Here is a 20,353-nt window from a genome sequence, read left to right as displayed (position 1 = left end):
GGATCCTGGTCTTATTGTGTAAGATTCTTCCACTGAAGAAAACATTGCTTGCTCTCCAAACAGGCCAACTTTCTCAAATCTAACACTGAAAGGACTTTTTCCAAGATAGATAGACCCCTCTTTCCCCACTGCAACAAATCCTTAAGATGCTATATAAATGTTATTGGTACTATTGATAAATGTGGACAAATGGTTTGGGCCCCAAGAAAAGTTAAAAAAGCAAACAATATAATCAACATTGTGTTAAACAAAAGTGCCAGTCTTGAGCAAATAGTATACAATCTCAGGATTTATCTCAAATTGTGTTTACGCTCATCTTGAATAAGTTTAGGAGCTAATCAATAAAACCTGCAATCTGTGAAACAAGAGATTTAGCACATCTCTAGTTTGAATGGTAATGCTACCAAGACTTTTTAAAAGTACAATAAATATTTATTTTTCATTAATATCTTGCATAAGGAAGTGTTTCTTGACTGAGGAAGGAATGGTCAGTGTCAGACTAAGTGCGTATGGAATGCAGATGAGCTAAAAATGATCATTTTGTATGTGGTTCCCTCGTCTTTGTCATACAACTATAAAGTCTTGACAACTCACGGACAATTTGCATTACATCCTTCGCACTATTGGGAGTTGTCTATGGCCAGTATATTTCTATCTAATTCTATCTGATGATCATGCCAGATACTGAGCTGAGCCATTAGGTGATTTCATTTATTTCACATGAGCAAGGTTACATAATCTAAATTTCAAGCCCTTATCCCCAAGGCTATTTACATTAAACCAAATAGCTTTTCACATTAGGTCAATTCAACACCATGAAGAAACAAGAAAATATTGGTTCTTACTGACCTTAAACTTAAAGAACTTGAGAACTTCAGCTATATCAAAGTTCAAATCTTCACACAGCATATCCCCAGCAACCTGGAAGTACGTAAAGTTTGTGGTGAGACAGTGAGAGCAAAGAGCCTAAGATTCAGTAAATGGCCAACAATGAGATGTAACATACCACCATGACATCATCATTGAACCTCTTGCTCCTGATCACGAGCTCCAAGTCAGCCACTGCCCCTAACTGTGTTTGGCTGGTTGTCGACCCATCGTTAATAATATTTTCCACTGGAAAATCATTGGCAGTTGCCCATCGTTCATAGTACTTGTACCTACATGTGGAAAGTTAACAATTAATTCAGACCAGTGCCCACAGTATTTCCATATCACTGAACAATAACATACCAGCCCTGCTCACTTTTTGGTGACTGCAGTAAACTAAAGATTTCATTCTTCCAGCAGCTTTCATCACTTCAAAACATCCCGAAGCACTTTAAAAAGTACTGTTGCAGTGTAGTCAATGTTCCAATGTAGGAAATATACCAGACAATCTGTACAGAGCCAGCTCCCACAGTCTGCAGTTGGATAATGGCCAGGCAGCTGCTTCATTTATGTGATGCTGACTGGGTAAAGTTTTGCCGTGGAGACTGCAGACAACTCCCCTGCTCCTCCAAGTCATGCATGAGACCTTTTACTTCCACTCCTGACTCTCATTCTATTTATAGCTTTCATAAAGACAAAATCCTGCAGGTGCTGGAAATCTGAAACAAAAACAGAGAATGCTGGAAAATTTCAACAGATCTGGGTATAGTTATGGAGAGAGAACCTGGGCAGTTTGATGGCTCAGTGGTCAGCACTGCTGCCTCACAGCACTTATGACCTGGATTCAGTTCCACTCTCAGGTAACTGCCTGTGCAGAGTTTGCACATTCTCGCCATGTCTGCCTGGATTTCCTCTGGGTGCTCCGGTTTCCTCCCACGGTCCAAAGATGTGTAGGTCAGGTGGACTGGCCATGTTAAATTGCCCATAGTGTCCAGGGATGTGCAGGCTTGGTGGATTAACCATGGGGAATGCAGGATTACAGCCTTAGAGTGGGGGTTGGGTCTTCAGACGGTCAGTGTGGATCCAATGAGCTGAATGGCCTGCTTCCACACTGTAGGGTTTCTATGAACTGTTTGACTTTCCACAGATGTTGTCAGACATGTTGAGATTCTCCAGCATTTTCTGTGTTTATTGTTTTCAAACCTTTGCACTCTTTTCTTGTAATCTGAGGTGGTGGAAGGATTCAGCTGCATCTCCATGGACACAGCCATGGACACAGCCATCTCTCCACAGCCATGAGGGTTGTTAGTCCCATGTTTCACATCATTATTCATTCCATACTCTCTTTGTCCCAGCTTACTACACTTGCTTATAAACTTCACTATGAACTGGGAAAAGCAGCTGGATTGATACATCTGCCTGCTGAGTGTTTCTGGCATTTTCCTTTGTTATTTCAGATTTCCAGCATTTCCCTTTAGTTTTACTGACCGTACTCTGCTTTGCTTCTAGTCTCAGCAGCAAATATACTCACTTGTCTGCATTTGTGACAAGGTAGACATCACTGAAGAGCTGGCGTCTGCAAACAGAACAGAGAAGACATCATGATGTATGGCAAGTCAATTTAAGTTTCATACCGGAAGATAGATAGAGGGTTAGAAGGGAGATTAGAGTTTGCATTTACATAGTGCCTTTCACAGCCTTGGTTTTTGACAGCAAATTAATTCCTTCCTGAAGTGTTTATCATGTTAGAAGCACCACTGCTAAATTGATGACAGCGAGATTCCAAAAACAACAATGAACTCAATAGCCAATAACAATTTCTGTTTGTAATATTGGTTGAAGGATTAACACTGGCTAGCTTGAATTCCCATACTCTGCCAAAATAATCCAGGGGGATTTGTAACATCCACCTGAGGGAGCAGTCAGGGCTTTGGTCAAACACAACAGTTGAAAGCCAGAACCTCTGCTAGTATAAGACAACTCTTACACATAACCCAGAATTATTAACCTACAACTTAAGCTCAGATCTCTCGAGTGGGATTCGATCCCACAAACTCCTCAGCCAAAGGCAAGAGTGATATCTACTCAGCTAAAGCCGACACTAGAGAAAATCTGGTTAATCTTCATGTGCTGACCTGAGTGCTCCATCCTCTTCACTGTGGAAAAGCTTGCTTCTGGAAGAACATTTTGCACATTTTTCGGCGGTCACAATTCCTTTCTCACCATCCCCCTGTTTTCTAATCTTTTACATTACTAGTCCTAGACCGGTTATCTTAGTCAGGTGAGATTTAAATGAAATTAATTTAAATAAATGATACTACAAAACAAAAACAGCTCTTACATGCAACATCAGGAACAAACATGGTAGCACACTCACATGTTCACAACTTCCCACCAGAAATCCAGAATCTTTTTCCCACCAACTCCCGGTAACAGAGCCTTTGGGATCCCAACTAAATGGCTGTAGAGGCCTGTGGCTTCATTCTGTGAAGAAATTATTTCAGTCAACTGCACAGTACACCAAAATTCACAAAAGACCTGTTCACTGTTTATATAGGAAATAACAGAATACTATTTGCATTTATATAGTGCTTATCACAATCTCAGAATGTCCTAAACTGCTTTTTTGAAAATGTAGTCACTATTGTATGAAAAGTGGAAACAAATGCACACACAGCAAGCTTCTACAAACAGATATGGGAAAACGATCAAATAACGTGTCTTAATAATATTAAACAAGGTTCTGTGAAATAAAAGGAGAAAGTGAGGTCTGCAGATGCTGGAGATCAGAGCTGGAAATGTGTTGCTGGAAAAGCGCAGCAGGTCAGGCAGCATCCAGGGAACAAGAGAATCGACGTTTCGGGCATAAGCCCTTCTTCAGGAATGGGCCCATTCCTGAAGCCCATTCCTGAAGAAGGGCTTATGCCCAAAACGTCGATTCTCCTGTTCCCTGGATGCTGCCTGACCTGCTGCGCTTTTCCAGCAACACATTTCCAGCTCTGTGAAATAAAAGCACATGGTCCGAGAAAGCTCTATTTCTGTACTTCGAAATAATATCATGAGAATCTTGTGCCTATCTGCAAAAATCATAGAATCCCCACAATGTGGAAGCAGGCCATTCAGCCCATCAACTCCACACTGACCCTCTGAAGAGCATCCCACACAGACACAGCACATCCCATGGATGATCCACACACCCTGGACTCTATGGGCAATTTGGCATGGCCAACCCACCTAAACTGCATATCTTTAGACTGTGGGAGGAAGCCCATGCAAACACAGTGAGAATGTGCTAACGCCACAAAGACAGTCACCTAAGGGTAAAATTGAACCTTCGTGCTCTATGGCAGTAGTGCTCATCCCTGAGCTACCATCCCACCCTTGCCACTGTCAGGCAGCCAGAGTTTCAGTGTAATGTCTCATCTGAATGAAAGCACCACCAACTGTTTAGCACTTCTTCAGAAGTGTACTGAAGTATCAGTTATAGTTTGTTAAAAAAGGCATTGGAATTAAATTTAAGCCCACAGTTTATAGGTCATTGGCGAGTCTATTACCTACATGACTAAATGTTTGTAGAAATGGGGCTGTTTGACTCAAAAAGGTCCATATCATTTGAGCAAACCAACTTAATTTTATCCAATTTATCAATGTACCATGTATCACTCAGTTCCTTCTTAGAAACACATCTATTTGCCACTTGACTCCCAATGTGCAGCCAGATTCACTGATCCTCCATAGTAACTCAATCTACAAACTGTTACCTTCTGATGGAAATTTTCCAACTGGAGTAATACACAAAAGCTCTGCTAGCTCTGTAAACTATATCCTGGTATATCCTGTTCATTGGGAATTCATAAACCACAAACCTGTGCACTGTCCTGGCTGATAGTGATGGGGCTACTTTATTTGCAGACACCAGCTCTTCAGTAAGATATACCTCGTCACAAATGCAGCCAAATATTCATCAGACAGGGGAGACTGAGGGGAGCTCTACTTGGATAGCAAGGATATATTTCCATGAGCAAAGACATTAATAACCAGACAGCATAGATTTAAAGATAATCAGTAGGTTTAAAAAGGGTGTTGAATACATTTAAAGCCAGAGGACAGTGGAGATCTAGACTTCATTTGCTGAAAGGGAAACAGAAGCAAATGACCTCCATTTCAAAAATACTTTGATGTGCATTTGAAATGCCATAAAGGGATTAGAGTGGTGCTGGAAAAGCACAGCAGGTCAGGCAGCATCCGAGGAGCAGGAAAATTGACATTTCGGGCAGGAGCCCTTCATCAGGAATGAGGGGCTTCTCATTCCTGATGAAGTGCTCCTGCCCAAAATGTTGATTTTCCTGCTCCTCGGATGCTGCCTGACCTGCTGTGCTTTTCCAGCACCACTCTAATCTTGACTCTGATCTCCAGGATCTGCAGTATTCACTTTCTCCTGCCATAAAGGGATGTCAAGGCAATAAATGGAAAGTGGGATCAGGCTGGATTGTTTTGGCACCGTGAACCAAACTGACCTCTTTCTGTGCCATGAATTTTCTGTTTCTGTGATGGGTCTCATGTACAAGTCCATAGCTTTCATTTTTTTTTTATTTCAAAATTGCAGGATTTGCCCTGTGTTATTTTTAACACGTGACTCTGTGTAAGAATCATTCACCACAGAGATTTTTTAAAAATTTTGTCTTTACAAACTAATTGAAGTTTGCAAAGCTTGTCACTGTTGTCAAATCATTTCCTTTTATAATATTTATCAAAACAGTTATTCTAGTAAGCTATAAAGGTGAATTTTAAATGTCAAAAAAGAATTGGTGAGTTTCTAAATAAAAAATGAACATATGATTGAATGATAGCAACATACTCATGTATTCATATAATTCCATTTAAATCCAGGGTCCACCTTTCTGATACTGAGTCTTTGAAATCTCTATTAAGTGTCTCCTTCATGTTTCTCATCCCACTCTTTTGCTCTGCTACTCAGAATTGTTTTTCATTGTTTTCTTTTGACAATCCTTCCTTCAATTAGCAGCTCACAGTACATGTAGCCAAAACAAATATAAGACAAAATAAAGGCAAAATTCTGCAGCTGCTGGAAATCTGAAACAAACACTGAGCATGCTGGAGAAACTCAGCAGGTCCGTATGTAGATTAGCTCACTGAGCTGGAGGGCTTGTTTTCAGATGTTTCATCACCATACCAGGTAACATCATCGACTGGGACAACATACACACCCTAGGACAGGTGAAACAAAGACACACACAAGAATTCTTAGAAGCATGGCATTCCAACCAGAACTCCATCAATAAATACATTGATTTGGATCCTATCTAACTTCCTTTGAAAAAAGGAACTGGACACGACATCACCCACTTTAAGAAACCAAGACCTATAAATAGAGAGGCAGGATATACCATCAGCACTTCACCGGAGACTCCCTCTGATGATGTTACTTAGTCTTGGTGACAAAACGTCTGAAAACAAACCCTCTAGCTCTGTGAGCTAACTTACATATTTCTCATCAACCTGAGCTACAAATCTCAAATATCACTAACTCAGCAGGTCTGGCAGCATCTGTGCAGAGACAAACAGAGTGAACAGTTTCAGTCTGGTATGACACTTTTTCAGAACTGTTCTAGACTCAGGGCACAGTATTGACTCTGTTCCTCTATCCACAGATGTTGCCAGACCTGCTAAGTTTCTCCAGTATTCTCTGTGTTTAGTTCAAATAAAAGCACAATAGCATGGAGTTTGGATACTGTGGATGCAGGGTCACCTGTTTAAAATAGAGATGAAGCAACTTTATATTTCTCTCAGAGGGTTGTGAATCTTTGCAACTCTTCCTGAAAAAGTGATGGAGATAAAGTCCTTGAATATGTTTAAGATAGATTCTTATTAACCAAGGGGTAGGTGGCCATCAGGGGTAGGTGTGAATGTGGATTTAAGATTACTTTCCAATCAATCGTGATCTTGTTGAATGGCAGAGCCAGGCTCAAGGGAACTGAATGTCCTCCTCTTTCTCCTAATTCATAGGGAAATCTAAAACAAAAGCAGAAATACTGGAAAACACTCAGCAGATCAGTATGCATCCGCAGAGATAGAAGCAGATTTTAAAAATTTTGGGTCATGACCTTTCATAAACCATGATTCGGAGATGCAATTTCTCTCTCCAATGATGTTGCCTGACTCACTCTGCCTTTGCAGTGTCACCTGCTTTTATTGGGATCCAACTAACGCTGCTCACAGCAGTAACATTTTATTTCTGATCTGTCCCTGATCCGGCTTAGTGCCTAAATAGTACTTCCACTGTAGACGAGTTCCATATAGGATTTCTGGTTAGCAGCTGTACCAGTGTCACACAGCAGAGACCTCTCCTCTGCCATCACCCACTCCTGACACCAGCACCACCTTTCTGTTGAAAGAACTTTGAGGGTTTGAGCTTCTCCTGTGTCCTAACTCCAACCCCCACACACCAGGTCTTGTTATCATATGGTCTGCTATTTCACAGAATTCATGATTAGCCACTAACAGTCCCACTAATAGCTATTCATTCTCCCAGGCAGGCCATTATCCATTCCATTGTCTGTCAACCATTCTTGTCTCACTTTGGGCTCTATCTCCACCTATTGCTTATCCTTACCCACTCTCCCCACCCTATCTTCTGCAAAAAAGCCACATTTTCCCAGCTATCCCCATTAGTTCAAAGAAGGGTCACTGGATCCAAAATGTTAGTTCTGATTTCTCTCCATAAATGCCAGTGATCAGCTCAGCTTTTTCAGCAAATTTTGATTTGACTCCCATTTTCCATTCCTTGATCCTTTGGTAGCTATTTCAGGTTTATTATCCACACTCAATCATATCTACTCCATACTGAGTTTGCATTGTTCCTCCTTATGGGAAAACTGCTACAAATCATGGATTATGTCAGAGGTTAGAAATCACACAACACCAGGTTATAGTCCAACAGGTTTAATTGGAAGCACTAGCTTTCGGAGCGACGCTTCTTCATCAGGTGATTGTGGAGGACACAATTGTCAGGCACAGAATTTTGAGCTCATGCAGTTTTTGAGCTCAGAGTTTTACATGAATCTATGCAGTTTTTGAACAACGTATAATGTAACTCTGCAAGTACAAATTCACCCCACAAAATATATGTGTGCATGTGGGTCTTTGTGTCTGTGTGTGTGTGTCTCTCTGGGTTGGGGGTTGTGAGTGTGAGAGAGTGTATATGTGTGTGTAGTGAGTGCAGTTCAAAAACTGCATGAATTCAGGTAAAACTCTGTTATCTCACTTTTTAGATTAGAATAAATCTAAACATCATGGCATAGACAGAGAACACAGGGGGCTAACACCTTCAACATATTGTCTAGCTAACATCAATTGTTACAGCTAACATGAAAATGCAACTTTTAAAAAAAGGTTTTGTGATTTACACATGAAAGAAGTGAAACTATCATGGTATTCGAACAGATGAAAGACTCAACAGACAATCAAGGATTTTTCAATGTATAATTTCAGTTACATCACACTGTAAATTTTTGCTATAAATTCTGTGCCGTACAATTGTGTCCTCCACAATCACCTGATGAAGGAGCGGCGCCCCGAAAGCTAGTGCTTCCAATTAAACCTGTTGGACTATAACCTGGTGTTGTGTGATTTTTAACTTTGTACACTCCAGTCCAACACCGACATCTCCAAATTATGTCAGAGGTAAAATGTTACTTCATAGAAGACATTACAACATTGAAATATTTAAAATAGTGTAGCCATAAACTATCATGGAATCTTAGAATCACAGAATCCCTACAGTGTGGAAACAGGCTACTTGGCACAACCAGTCTACACCAACCCTCTGAAAAGTATCCCATCCAGACCTATTCCCTACCCTATTACTCTATATTTCCTCTGACTAATGAACTAACCTACATATCTCTGAATACTATGGGCAATTTAGCATGGCCAATTTACTTAACACTTAATCACACCTCTCTCCCCTTCTTTCTCAAGCAAAGGTAGATACAGAAATAGACTGAGAAACAAATAGAGATGGAATGCTTTCTCAGCACTCATAGGGAATGCTGAAGATAACTTTATTGGTCAAGCTTACTGAAATAACTCCACTAAGGCTGGTATCCCGTCACCAAGTCACCATTTATATAAGTGGAGAGTCCTTAACAGTGATCCAGCTCCCTAAGAACCAGCTCTAAGAGTGAACAGAATGCCTTACATTCCTGTTCTTATGTGTCAGCCAGGGCTCCCTGAGTGGACCAGATTTACGGCCCAATCAAGGAACTCATATTCATTGAGGTCCACCTGGCTGACCTCATTACAATCACTACACTTACCCTTTATGAATTTAAGAACTATTGGAACGGAAAGTTTTGTTAAATCTTTTGAAGAATGACAATTGGTTCCAATTGGGCGGCACGGTGGCACAGTGGTTAGCACTGCTGCCTCACAGCGCCTGAGACCCGGGTTCAATTCCCGCCTCAGGCGACTGACTGTGTGGAGTTTGCACGTTCTCCCCGTGTCTGCGTGGGTTTCCTCCGGGTGCTCCGGTTTCCTCCCACAGTCCAAAAGATGTGCAGGGTCAGGTGAATTGCCCGTAGTGTTAGGTAAGGGGTAAATGTAGGGGTATGGGTGGGTTTCGCTTCGGCGGGTCGGTGTGGACTTGTTGGGCCGAAGGGCCTGTTTCTACACTGTAATGTAATCTAATCTAAAAAAAAATCTTCAACAAAGGAAAAAAAACTCAGCAGGTCTGGCACATTATTTTGCTATTACTTCAACAAAGGAAAGTAAATAGGGTCTCAAGGGATGTGGAGTGGGAAGGTTGAGTGTGAGAATATTTAGTGGACATGGAGTTAGTACACAGACACAGTATGATTTGAAGGACTCTGGGTAGACAGGCACTGAGACTTGTTATTGCGTGGATAGGGTTCTGTGGGCAGGAGATATTGCAAATCTGGGATACTGCAAGGATCACTGGCTTTGTGTAACTAAGGCACTGTGCAATTTAGAGACTTGGTATGTGACGTGCTGACTGCATGGGCCCCTGGTACACCACCATTTAATTTGTGAAGGATTTTAAATGACAACATAGACCCTAACAGCAGAGACAATGATAGTGTCACATTCCAAGCATATTCCACTCACAAACTACAACATCCAAACATCCATCAGCAATCTAGTTTAGTTTTGTTCATTTTTTTGTTAGTTTAAAAACAAATAATTAAAAGTTTTAAATGTAGGTCATTTAAATTTGGAATATTACAATGATTTGAGGATTTTTTATTATTCCTTACAACTTGTAATTATTCGATAAGCTTAATTTGCTCCTTACAACTGGATGGGGTCATTAATTAAGCCTGGTTACTGTTTTGGATTTAGTACTGGGGCAATTGTTGATTACAACCTGTGAGAAATACTGCATTTGAATAAAACTCACACTGACTGCTTGAACCCTGTAATTAGGGCAGCAACATGATGCATCTCCTGTCAGTGTATCCCTAGTCAGGATATGACAATAATTAACAGACTTAATAATACGATAAACAAAACAGACTTGGAGCACTTTATGTTACTACATCAGCCGAATAGGCTCAAGACCAAGAGTCTATGGACACAATGTCCAATGACTATGGATTGTATTTGGAAAGTAGCATGGGATCTCTGCAATTTCTATACATACCTCTGCCCATGGTTACATAGCAATGTTTCAATATTTGTTCACTTTACATGTTATTTTGAAAGGACCCGTCATACATTAGAGTTGATCTTTCTCTTTCACAGTAACACATTCTGTTCTTTACCCTGATGTACTTACAGATTTGGAGAAAGTGAGGACTGCAGATGCTGGAGAGTGTCAAGAGTGTGGTGCTGGAAAAGTACAGCATGTTAAGCAGCATTTGATGTCACAAAGCTAGTTCCTTTTTTTCTAGAAACTGTTCTTTGGCTCAAGGAGACTCTGTCCTTGATTTTTTTCAGCGGGGAAATAAACCAGGCCAGGTTCCGATCAGTCTGGTTTGGTACAGAGGTGAAAAGGATTTTGAGAGGCCTTTGGTTAATATGTAAATAGATGAGACTTCAGGCCAAAGTGGTCATGTTTTAGAAGTGACCTGTATAATGAAAGGGGAGTGGTCAGCTTTCTAGCTGAGCCGAGCAGTTTTAGTTCAGTCTTATTGGGAAGGTCAACAGGGAGCTGTGTGGAAACTCTCTCTCTCTTTTCTGCCCTTCAACTTCAACCTGTAAGCATGTGTTCCATTTATACTGGTTTTTAAAGGCAGTTTGTTTTTTGGGACTGTTATATATATTTGGATCAGCATAATTAAGTCCAGTTGGATAGGCTGAGTTCTGTAGGGGTTCTTTATTCTGTTCTTTGTGTTTCATTGTGTACTTTTGTGAATACATTTTTTGTCTGTTTTAAAATCTAGTAGTCAACCTAGTTATCTTACTCTGGGTAATTTTCACTGTACACTTACTGAAACAAATTGCAAAGTTATGGTCTGGGACTGTCTGTTTAAGAATGTTTTGTGTGGTCTGGCCTAGTCCATAACACCAAGGAGCAGGAGAATCAATGTTTTGGACAAAGCCCTTCATCAGGAATTCCTGATGATGGGTTTATGCTGAAACTTCAATTCTCCTGCTCCTTGGGTGCTGCCTGACCTCCTGTGCTTTTCCAGCAGCACACTCTCGACTCGTACTTACAGATTTGCCTAGAAAGCAAGCAAAACAATACTTTTCACTGTATCTAACAGTGACAGAAACCAAATCAAATCAAATCAAAACTTGTGTTGTAATGACAGCACTCTACCCTTCAGAGTATCCTTCAGGTATTTAGAGCATGGGGCAGGCATGAGCGATAGGTGGAAACAAAGCCCAGATAGAGAGGGGGGAGAAAAGTTAGGCAGACATAGGAATTGTGGATAATAAGCTAGGGAAGAAGATAAACTAGATAGGTGATAATGGGGAACTATGATTGTGTGAAACATGGGTTGGCTGAACTGAAAGCAACTCATATCATGGCGGGAAGGGGGGGTAATGGGTAAAGCACATGGTGGGAGATGGTCAGGCTCTAAACTTATTTAATTGGTCAGTTTTGAAAAGATTTGCAGCTCAGGTTGAGGTTCTGGATATGTACATCCACTTATTTAACTGTATTGCGAAGTGGGTGCTGCAAGGTCCCCAAGCTGAAATGAGATGTTGTTTGTCCAGTCTGTGTGATATGGCTGTTGTGAGGAAAGAGCCCACAAGTACATGGGTGATGGACAGGAACCAGGAAGTTAAGGCATTGGGAATAATTTCAATTTCTCTACAACCATGATTACACTTCAAAGAAACTTTCTGGTCTATAATTTTTTTGTGAGACCTTTGAGGTAATGAACGGTGACATATAAATTTGCCCGAAACGTCGATTTTCCTGCTCCTTGGATGCTGCCTGGTCTGCTGTGTTTTTCCAGCACGACATTTTTCAACTCTGGTGACATATAAATGCCAGGTTCTGTCCCTCTAACAAGGATACATTGAATTAGCTGTGTGTATTATCACCCTTGCTGAACCTTAATGTATGTAGCAGGAGAAATGGAAGTTGAGGATGCTAGGACTGAGAGATGATGTGAAACATTGCCATTTGATGGAGTATTCGGTTGTGAAGCAGTTGGCAATGGGAACTCACAGGGTTTTCTGACTGTAAGATTTGCAGCTAAGAGCCAGCCCCGTATCGACTTTGGACTTGGACACGAAACCTTTAAACACGAGATAAAGCAAGACCATGTAACTTCCCCAGAACGAGCTGCAGTTGTTCGCCCCCACATTTCTTGTGAACAATTCCAGAAGCGCCATAAGTGAAGTCTGCTGGTACAGATTGGATGTGAACGCGGGAATAAGGCCCAAGAGGTGTTGTAGAGACCGGGAATCCAGCCTAAAGCTCTGCAGGGATGCTGACTGCTCTAATGCATTTACAACCCTGTCGCTCCTCAATCCTGAATCATGGCCGAAAGAGGCCCCGAGGCGATAGAAATCCGTCACCTTGGGACTATAAGATGCGGAGCTCTCAAAGGGTTCAAACTCAATGCACTGTTTGTGAGGCAAGTTGCAGTAATCACCTTGATCTCGCTCTCCAGCAATGTCCCATGTCCAGCGACGAGCAGCACACAGATCATCAGGGCGACCCCGCTAACCGGCTGGGCTGTCAGCACTGACTGTAACAAACTTGCAACAGCTCCCCAAGTTGGTTTGTCAAAGAGATTAGCCGAGTGTCTCACAGCGTCTCTACTCAATGCACAGCGTCCTTACATCACAGGTTACAGGCGGAGTTACACCGATGGGATATCTCTTCCCCCGTGTATTGAGTGTATTTGCCCGTGCAATACATTCCGTGTACTGTAACTGAATCGAAACCACACGCCCGATAGTAGTTTCCCGTTGCCTGTTTGTTGCACCTGTCTCGAACAATGGAAATTGTCAGGGCTAGACTTGACGGTGACAAAAAAGACAATCTGCAAAAATATTAAAAACAGGACGTGCTGGAGAAACTCAGCAAGTTTGGTGGAGAGAGAAAAAGAGCTGTGTCTGAAGAGTTAAAAAAGCAATCACACCACACCAGGTTATAGTCCAACGGGTCTGCTTGGAAGTGGAAGGTTTCGGAGCGGTGTTGGGGTGGGGTAGGATCATAGTGCACAGAATTTATAAGAAAGAAAATCAACGTGTCATACAACTGATGCGATGTATTAGACAAACCCAGATGTCTTTAATTACTTAGAATGGGGTGCTGCAGGTTTTGATTAATATGTAAATCCCAGAATTTACTGCCCCGAGATAACTTAAGGTTTCATCAGTGTATAAAAAAAGTGACATCTCAGCTCAGACAATGCATTAATGGTGTGAGTTTAGACTCTGTCTATATCCCAACTTTGAGTCAGATGGGTCTATTTTCAAAGTAGGAATTTATAAAATGTCACATGGACTGACTGCCTACAGATTGTGTGCCTTGTGAACAAAATGGAATGTATCTGCAAATACAAGTCTGCAATTTCAACATAGACTGATATGTGTGTGGGAGAGAGAGAGGGAGAGTGTGTTTGTGTGTGTGTTTGGGAGAGGGAAAGTGTGAGAGTATGTGTGCATGTGTCCGTGCTTGATAGAGTGTGTACACAAGTGTGACAGAGCATATGCCTGTGAGAAGGTGTGTACGTGAGTATGGATGTTTGTCTGAGAGAGAGCAAGTGTATGAGAGAAGGTCTGTGTGAGTGTGATTGTGTGTAAGAATGTGTGAGTGTGTATAGTGCAGTGGGGTCGCCAGTATTGTGACATGAACAATAGACAATAGGTGCAGGAGTAGGCCATTCTGCCCTTCGAGCCTGCACCACCATTCAATATGATCATGGCTGATCATCCTTAATCAGTATCCTGTTCCTGCCTTATCTCCATAACCCTTGATTCCACTATCCTTGAGAGCGCTATCCAACTCTTTCTTAAATGAATCCAGAGACTGGGCCTCCACTGCCCTCTGGGGCAGAGCATTCCACACAGCCACCACTCTCTGGGTGAAGAAGTTTCTCCTCATCTCTGTCCTAAATGGTCCACCCCATATTTTTAAGCTGTGTCCTCTGGTTTGGCACTCACCCATCAGCGGAAACATGTTTCTTGCCCCCCAAAGTGTCCAATCCTTTAATAATCTGTTATGTCTCAATCAGATCCCCTCTCAGTCTTCTAAACTCAAGGGTATACAAGCCCAGTCGCTCCAGTCTTTCAGTGTAAGGTAGTCCCGCCATTCCAGGAATTGACCTCGTGAACCTACGCTGCACTCCCTCAATAGCTAGAATGTCTTTCCTCAAATTTGGAGACCAGAACTGCACACAGTACTCCAGGTGTGGTCTCTACAGCTGCAGAATAATCTCTTTGCTTCTATACCAATCCCTCTTGTTATGAAGGCCAGCATGCTATTAGCCTTCTTCACTACCTGCTGTACCTGCATGCTTAACTTCATTGACTGGTGTACAAGAACACCCAGATCTCTCTGTACTGCCCCTTTACCTAAATTGATTCAATTTAGGTAGTAATCTGCCTTCCTGTTCTTGCCACCAAAGTGGATAACCATACATTTATCCACATTAAACTGCATCTGCCATGCATCTGACCACTCACCTAACATGTCCAGGTCACCCTGTAATCTCCTAACATCCTCATCACATTTCACCCTGCCACCAAGCTTAGTATCATCAGCAAATTTACTAATGTTATTACTAATACCATCTTCTATATCATTAACATATATTATTAAAAGCTGCAGTCCCAGTACTGATCCCTGCGGTACCCCACTGGTCACTGCCTGCCATTCCGAAATGGAGTCGTTTATCACTACTCTTTGTTTCCTATCAGCCAAACAACTTTCAATTCAAGTTAGTACTTTGCCCCCAATACCATGCGCCCTAATTTTTCTGACTAACCTCTTATGTGGGACTTTATCAAAAGCTTTCTGAAAGTCCAGGTACACTACATCTACTGGATCTCCCTCATCCATCTTCAGAGTTACATCCTCAAAAAATTCCAGAGGATTAGTCAAGAATGATTTCCCCTTCATAAATCCATGCTGACTCTGACCTATCCTGTTACTACTATCCAGATGTGTCGTAATTTCATCCTTTATAATAGACTCCAGCATTTTTCCCACCACTGAGGTCAGACTAACTGGTCTATAATTTCCTGTTTTCTCTCTCCCACCTTTCTTAAAAAGTGGTACAACATTAGCCACCCTCCAATCCGCAGGAACTGATCCCGAATCTATCGAACTCTGGAAAATAATCACCAACGCATCCACGATTTCTCGAGCCACCTCCTTCAGTACCCTGGGATGTAGACCATCAGGCCCCAGGGACTTATCAACCTTCAGACCTAACAGTCTCTCCAACACCAATTCCTGGCAAATATAAATTCCCTTCAGTTCAGGTACTTCAGCCACTCTTACCTCAGGGAGATTGCTTGTGTCTTCCCCACTGAACACAGATCTGAAGTACCAATTCAATTCTTCTGCCATTTCTTTGTTTCCCATAATATATTCCCCTGTTTCTGTCTTCAAGGGCCCAATTTTAGTCTTAACCATTTTTTTGCCTTTCACATACCTAAAAAAACTTTTACTATCCTCCTTTATATTTTTGGCCAGTTTACCTTCGTACCTCATTTTTTCTCTGCGTATTTCCTTCTTAGTAATCCTCTTTAAAAGTTTCCCAGTCCTCCATTTTCCCACTTATATTTGCTATGTTATACTTTTTCTCTTTTAACTTTATATGTTTCTTAACTTCCCTCGTTAGCCACGGCCACCCATGCCTCCTCCTAGGATCTTTCTTCCTTTTTAGAATGAACTGATCCTGCATCTTCTGCATTATACACAGAAATATCCGCCATTGTTCCTCCACTGCCATCCCTGCTAAGGTATTGCACCATTGAACTTTGGCCAGCTCCTCCGTCATAGCTCCATAGTTCCCTTTATTCAACAGAAATATTGTCACTTCCGATTGTACCCTCTCCCCCTCAAATTGCATATTGAAGCTTATTGTATTATGGTCACTATTTCCCAATGGCTCCTTCACTTCGAGGTCCCTGACCAATTCTGGTTTGTTGCACAATACCAGATCCAGAATTGCCTTCTCCCTGGTCGGCTCCAGCACCAGCTGTTCTAAGAATCCATCTCGGAGGCACTCCACAAGTCTCTTTCTTGAGGTCAAGTACTGTCCTGATTCTCCCAGTCTACCTGCATGTTGAAACCCCCATAACAACTGTAGTAACTTCTTTGCAACAGGCCAATTTCAGCTCCTGATTCAACTTACATCCGACATCCAGACTACTGTTTGGGGGCCTGTAGATAACTCCCAAGAGGGTCTTTTTACCCTTAATATTTCTCAGCTCTATCCACACTGACTCTACATCCCCTGATTCTAGGTCCCCCCGCGCAAGGGACTGAATATCATCCCTTACCAACATGACCACCCCACCCCCTCTGCCTATCAGTCTGTCCTCACGATAGCATGTGTAGCCTTGTCATTGCTGATGGTCGGGCTGGGGGACAGCAATGCCCTGTCCACTTGAAGCCACATCTCAGTTATCCCCACAATATCGTATCTGCCAATTTCCAAAAGAGCCTGAAGCTCATCCATCTTATTTCTAATGCTTCATGCATTCATGTATAGTAATTTTAATTTGTTACTTCCCTAACCCTTCCCATCAACTCCTATTTCACTCAACCTTACAGCATGATCCCTTTCTGAGTTTTCTGCCTCATTGATACAGTTGTCTTTTTTGACTTTCCTTGTTCTAACTTTCCCTTCAATTTCCTTCTTAAACATCCAGTTTGTCCCCTCCCCCGCCGCTACTTCGTTTAAACGTAGCTGTATTGCTGTAGCAAACCTGCCTGCCAGAATGCTGGTCCCTAACCTATTAAGGTGCAAACCGTCTCTCTTGTATAATTTATGCTTACCACAAAATATACCCCAGTGATCCAAGAATTTAAATCCTTGCTTCCTGCACCAATTCCCCAGCCACACGTTCAAGTCCATTATCTCCCTGTTTCTGGCCACACCAGCCCGAGGAACTGGAAGCAAACCGGAGATAACCAGCTTGGACGTCCTGCTTTTCAGCCTTCTTCCTAGGGCTTATGCCCAAAACGTTGACTCTCCTGCTCCTCAGATGCTACCTGACCTGCTGTGCTTTTCCAGTGCCACATTTTTCAACTCTCCAGCATCTGCAGTCCTCACTTTCTCCTATCAGCCTCTGCTTGGTAACTCTGCCTTGTTGTGTATCCTGAAGTCCACCCTGGAGGATGGTCACCCGATGATCCGAGGTTCAGCCTGACCATTGAAGTGCTACCTGACCAGGAGGAAACACCCCTGTCCGGTGATTGTTGCGCAGTGTCCATTCATCCATTGTCATAGCGTCTGCTTGACCTTGCCAATGTACCATGCCTCAGGACATCCTCGCCTGCGGTGAATGAGATAGACGACATTGGCCGAGTCACATGAGTACATGCTGAGTACATGGTGGGTGGTCTCCCCACGTGTAATGGTGGTATCCATGTCGACACATGGGCCAACTCTTGTTGTATGGTGTTATGGTTGATGTTGCTGGGCAGTTTGCTGCGAACAATGGTCTGTTTAAGGTTTGGTGGCTGTTTAAGGTTTGGTGGCTGAGAAATGGAGGCGTAGGGAAGATCATAGGGAGGTACTCATCCTCACACCTTTAATGCATTGTCTGAGCTGAGATGTCACTTTTTTTATAAAACCTTAAGTTATCTCCAGACTGTGACTTGAAAGAAGTTCTGGGATTTACATATTAATCAAACAAAACCTGAAACCCACTCTAAGTGATTAAAGACTTAACAGCAATCTAGGTTTGTTCAATACATCACATTAGTTGTATAACACTCTGATCTTTTACTATAAATTCTGTGTCCTATGATCCTATTCCACTAGCTACCTGATCAACACTCTGAAAGCTAGTACTTCTAAATAAATCTGTTGAACTATAACCTGGTGTTGTGTGATTTTTAACTTTGTCCACAGATGATGCCAGATCTGCTGAATTTTGTGCTGTGTTTTTCCAGCTATTTCTCTTGTTGACTGTTCCAGATCTCCAGCAACTACAGTTTATTTTTAAATCTTAGTGGAGAAATATTACTTTCATTTCACTTCACCAAAAGGAATGAAAATCTTAGAATTACCCTGGTTAAGCTCAGGGGTTGTTCATTTAAGACCAGGGAAGATTTGATGGAGGTGTTCAAATTTGTTCATGCTTTGATGAGGGGAAATTAAAACTGAGAAAAATGTAAAACCACAGGAGACAGATTCAAAATGATATATGAACGAATCAGGCAAACAAAGGAAGCTTTACTTTTACATATTGAGTTGTTCGGATGTAGGACACACTGTCCAAAACAAACACAGAGGTAGATTCAATAGTAACATTGTGAAAAGGGGATTGGATAAGTACCTGAAAGGTAAAATGTGAATGAGTAGTGAATTGGGATGAACAGGAGGGCTCTACCAAAGAGCTGACACAGTCATGGTGGACTTAATGGCCTGGTGCATTAAATCAGTCTGTGATTCAACACAAACCCATGGCAAAGGTTTACATTCCAAACAGTAACTTCTGTGGATGCTGATTGCTCTGTTACATATTTCCAGCATTTGGGTGTATCCAATTTATTTGTTACTGCTTTACACTGTTGCCTGACCAAGAGAACAGCATCCAATTCACAGTTCTCAATAAGTCATATTTGACTTGAATCATTAACTCTGTTTCTCTTTGCACAGATGCTGCCGGGCCTGCTGAGTTTCTCCAGCACTCTCTGGTTTAAAGTCAGCATCCAACTCACCTTTTTAAAGTTCCATATCAAACAAGGAGATAGGTAGAAGTTTTATATTCATTTGGAAGTTCACGGAAGACCTCAATAATTTATGTCCCTAACTCTAAGCACTAAGCACAGACCCCTGTGCTTCTCTTGACCTGGAAATTTACTTCCTAGCCCAAGCACAGCAGTAAATCCTGCAACCTCAGCACTGTGGGCCCTTGGAGCTTTGGGTCTTTGTTATTGAGCTTAAACCAATCTCCTGCATCTCCCAGACCACTTACACTTCACCACCCAAAAATGCATAGAGAAAACTTTGAATAGATTCCTGGTTCTTTCTCATTTTAAGAAAATTGCAACTTTGAATCGCTTGAGCAAGTGCTCAGACGAGATGTTTTCATAAACTCCCTACAGGGTGGAAACAGGCCATTAGGCCTATAAGTCCACACTAACCCTTTGAAGAGTATCCCATGCAGACCCATTCCCCTACCCTAGTACTTTTAGATTTCCTCCAACTAATGCACCTAACCTGCACATCCCTAAACACTACGGGCAATTTAGCGTGGCCACTTCAGCTAACCTGCATATCTTTGGACCATGGGAAGAAACCCGAGCACCCAGAGGAAACCCATACAGACACGGCGAGAATGCGCAAACTCAACACAGACAGTCCATCAAGACTGGAATTGAACCCGGGTCCCTGCTAACCACTGAGCCACCATGCTGCACAAGGTCCATTGCCCTCTTAGGTGGATATAAGTGATTCCATGGTATTAATTTTGAAGAGAAGGGAAATTCTTCCCGTGTCCTGGAACAATACTCATCCTCAATCGACATTACTTAAACTTATTTGATCATTATCACATTGCCATTTGTGGGATCTTGCTATGTGTAGTTGTATTCATGTGTTTCATGCATTAAAACAAAGATTAAACTTCAAAAGAACTTAATTGCTGTAAATTTCATTGAGATGTCCTGATGTATGAAAGTTTCTTTATTAGCATACTTTTCTTTAAATATTTAAAGGATTCAAGATTAAATGCACCTTACCAGGATTTGTTGCTTGAAAGTGTGAGGTCACACAACACCAGGTTATAGTCCAACAGGTTTATTTGAAATTACCAATTAATGATCTCAGAATGAAATTGAGAAACA

At 41.9% G+C, this 20,353-nt stretch overlaps 1 protein-coding gene across 3 annotated transcripts in view; it reads right to left on the bottom strand.

Annotated features, from left to right (window-relative positions):
- Window positions 1-13,178, bottom strand: part of gkup (glucuronokinase with putative uridyl pyrophosphorylase) — a 57,034-nt gene extending 43,856 nt beyond the window's left edge. Inside the window, exons 1-5 of one of the 3 annotated variants that reach the window (XM_087976344.1) lie at window positions 12,966-13,178; window positions 3,248-3,354; window positions 2,402-2,446; window positions 1,007-1,160; window positions 850-921 (exon numbers count right to left, since the gene is read on the bottom strand). In XM_087976344.1, coding sequence (XP_087832470.1) covers window positions 850-921; window positions 1,007-1,160; window positions 2,402-2,446; window positions 3,248-3,354; window positions 12,966-13,022 — 435 coding nt within the window. In that variant the 5' untranslated portion in view covers window positions 13,023-13,178. The remainder of the gene's footprint in view (window positions 1-849; window positions 922-1,006; window positions 1,161-2,401; window positions 2,447-3,247; window positions 3,355-12,965) is intronic. The other 2 variants (XM_087976343.1, XM_043676526.2) reach the window with 2 other exon arrangements.
- Between the last annotated feature and the right edge of the window lie 7,175 nt (window positions 13,179-20,353).

This window comes from Chiloscyllium plagiosum, unplaced genomic scaffold (assembly GCF_037043375.1).
Source record: "Chiloscyllium plagiosum isolate Xiang-an unplaced genomic scaffold, Cpla_swu_hap1 HiC_scaffold_29, whole genome shotgun sequence".
Classification (NCBI taxonomy): Eukaryota; Metazoa; Chordata; class Chondrichthyes; order Orectolobiformes; family Hemiscylliidae; genus Chiloscyllium; species Chiloscyllium plagiosum.
Note: the sequence above shows the minus strand (reverse complement) of the source record. Positions and strands in the feature narration are given on the sequence as shown.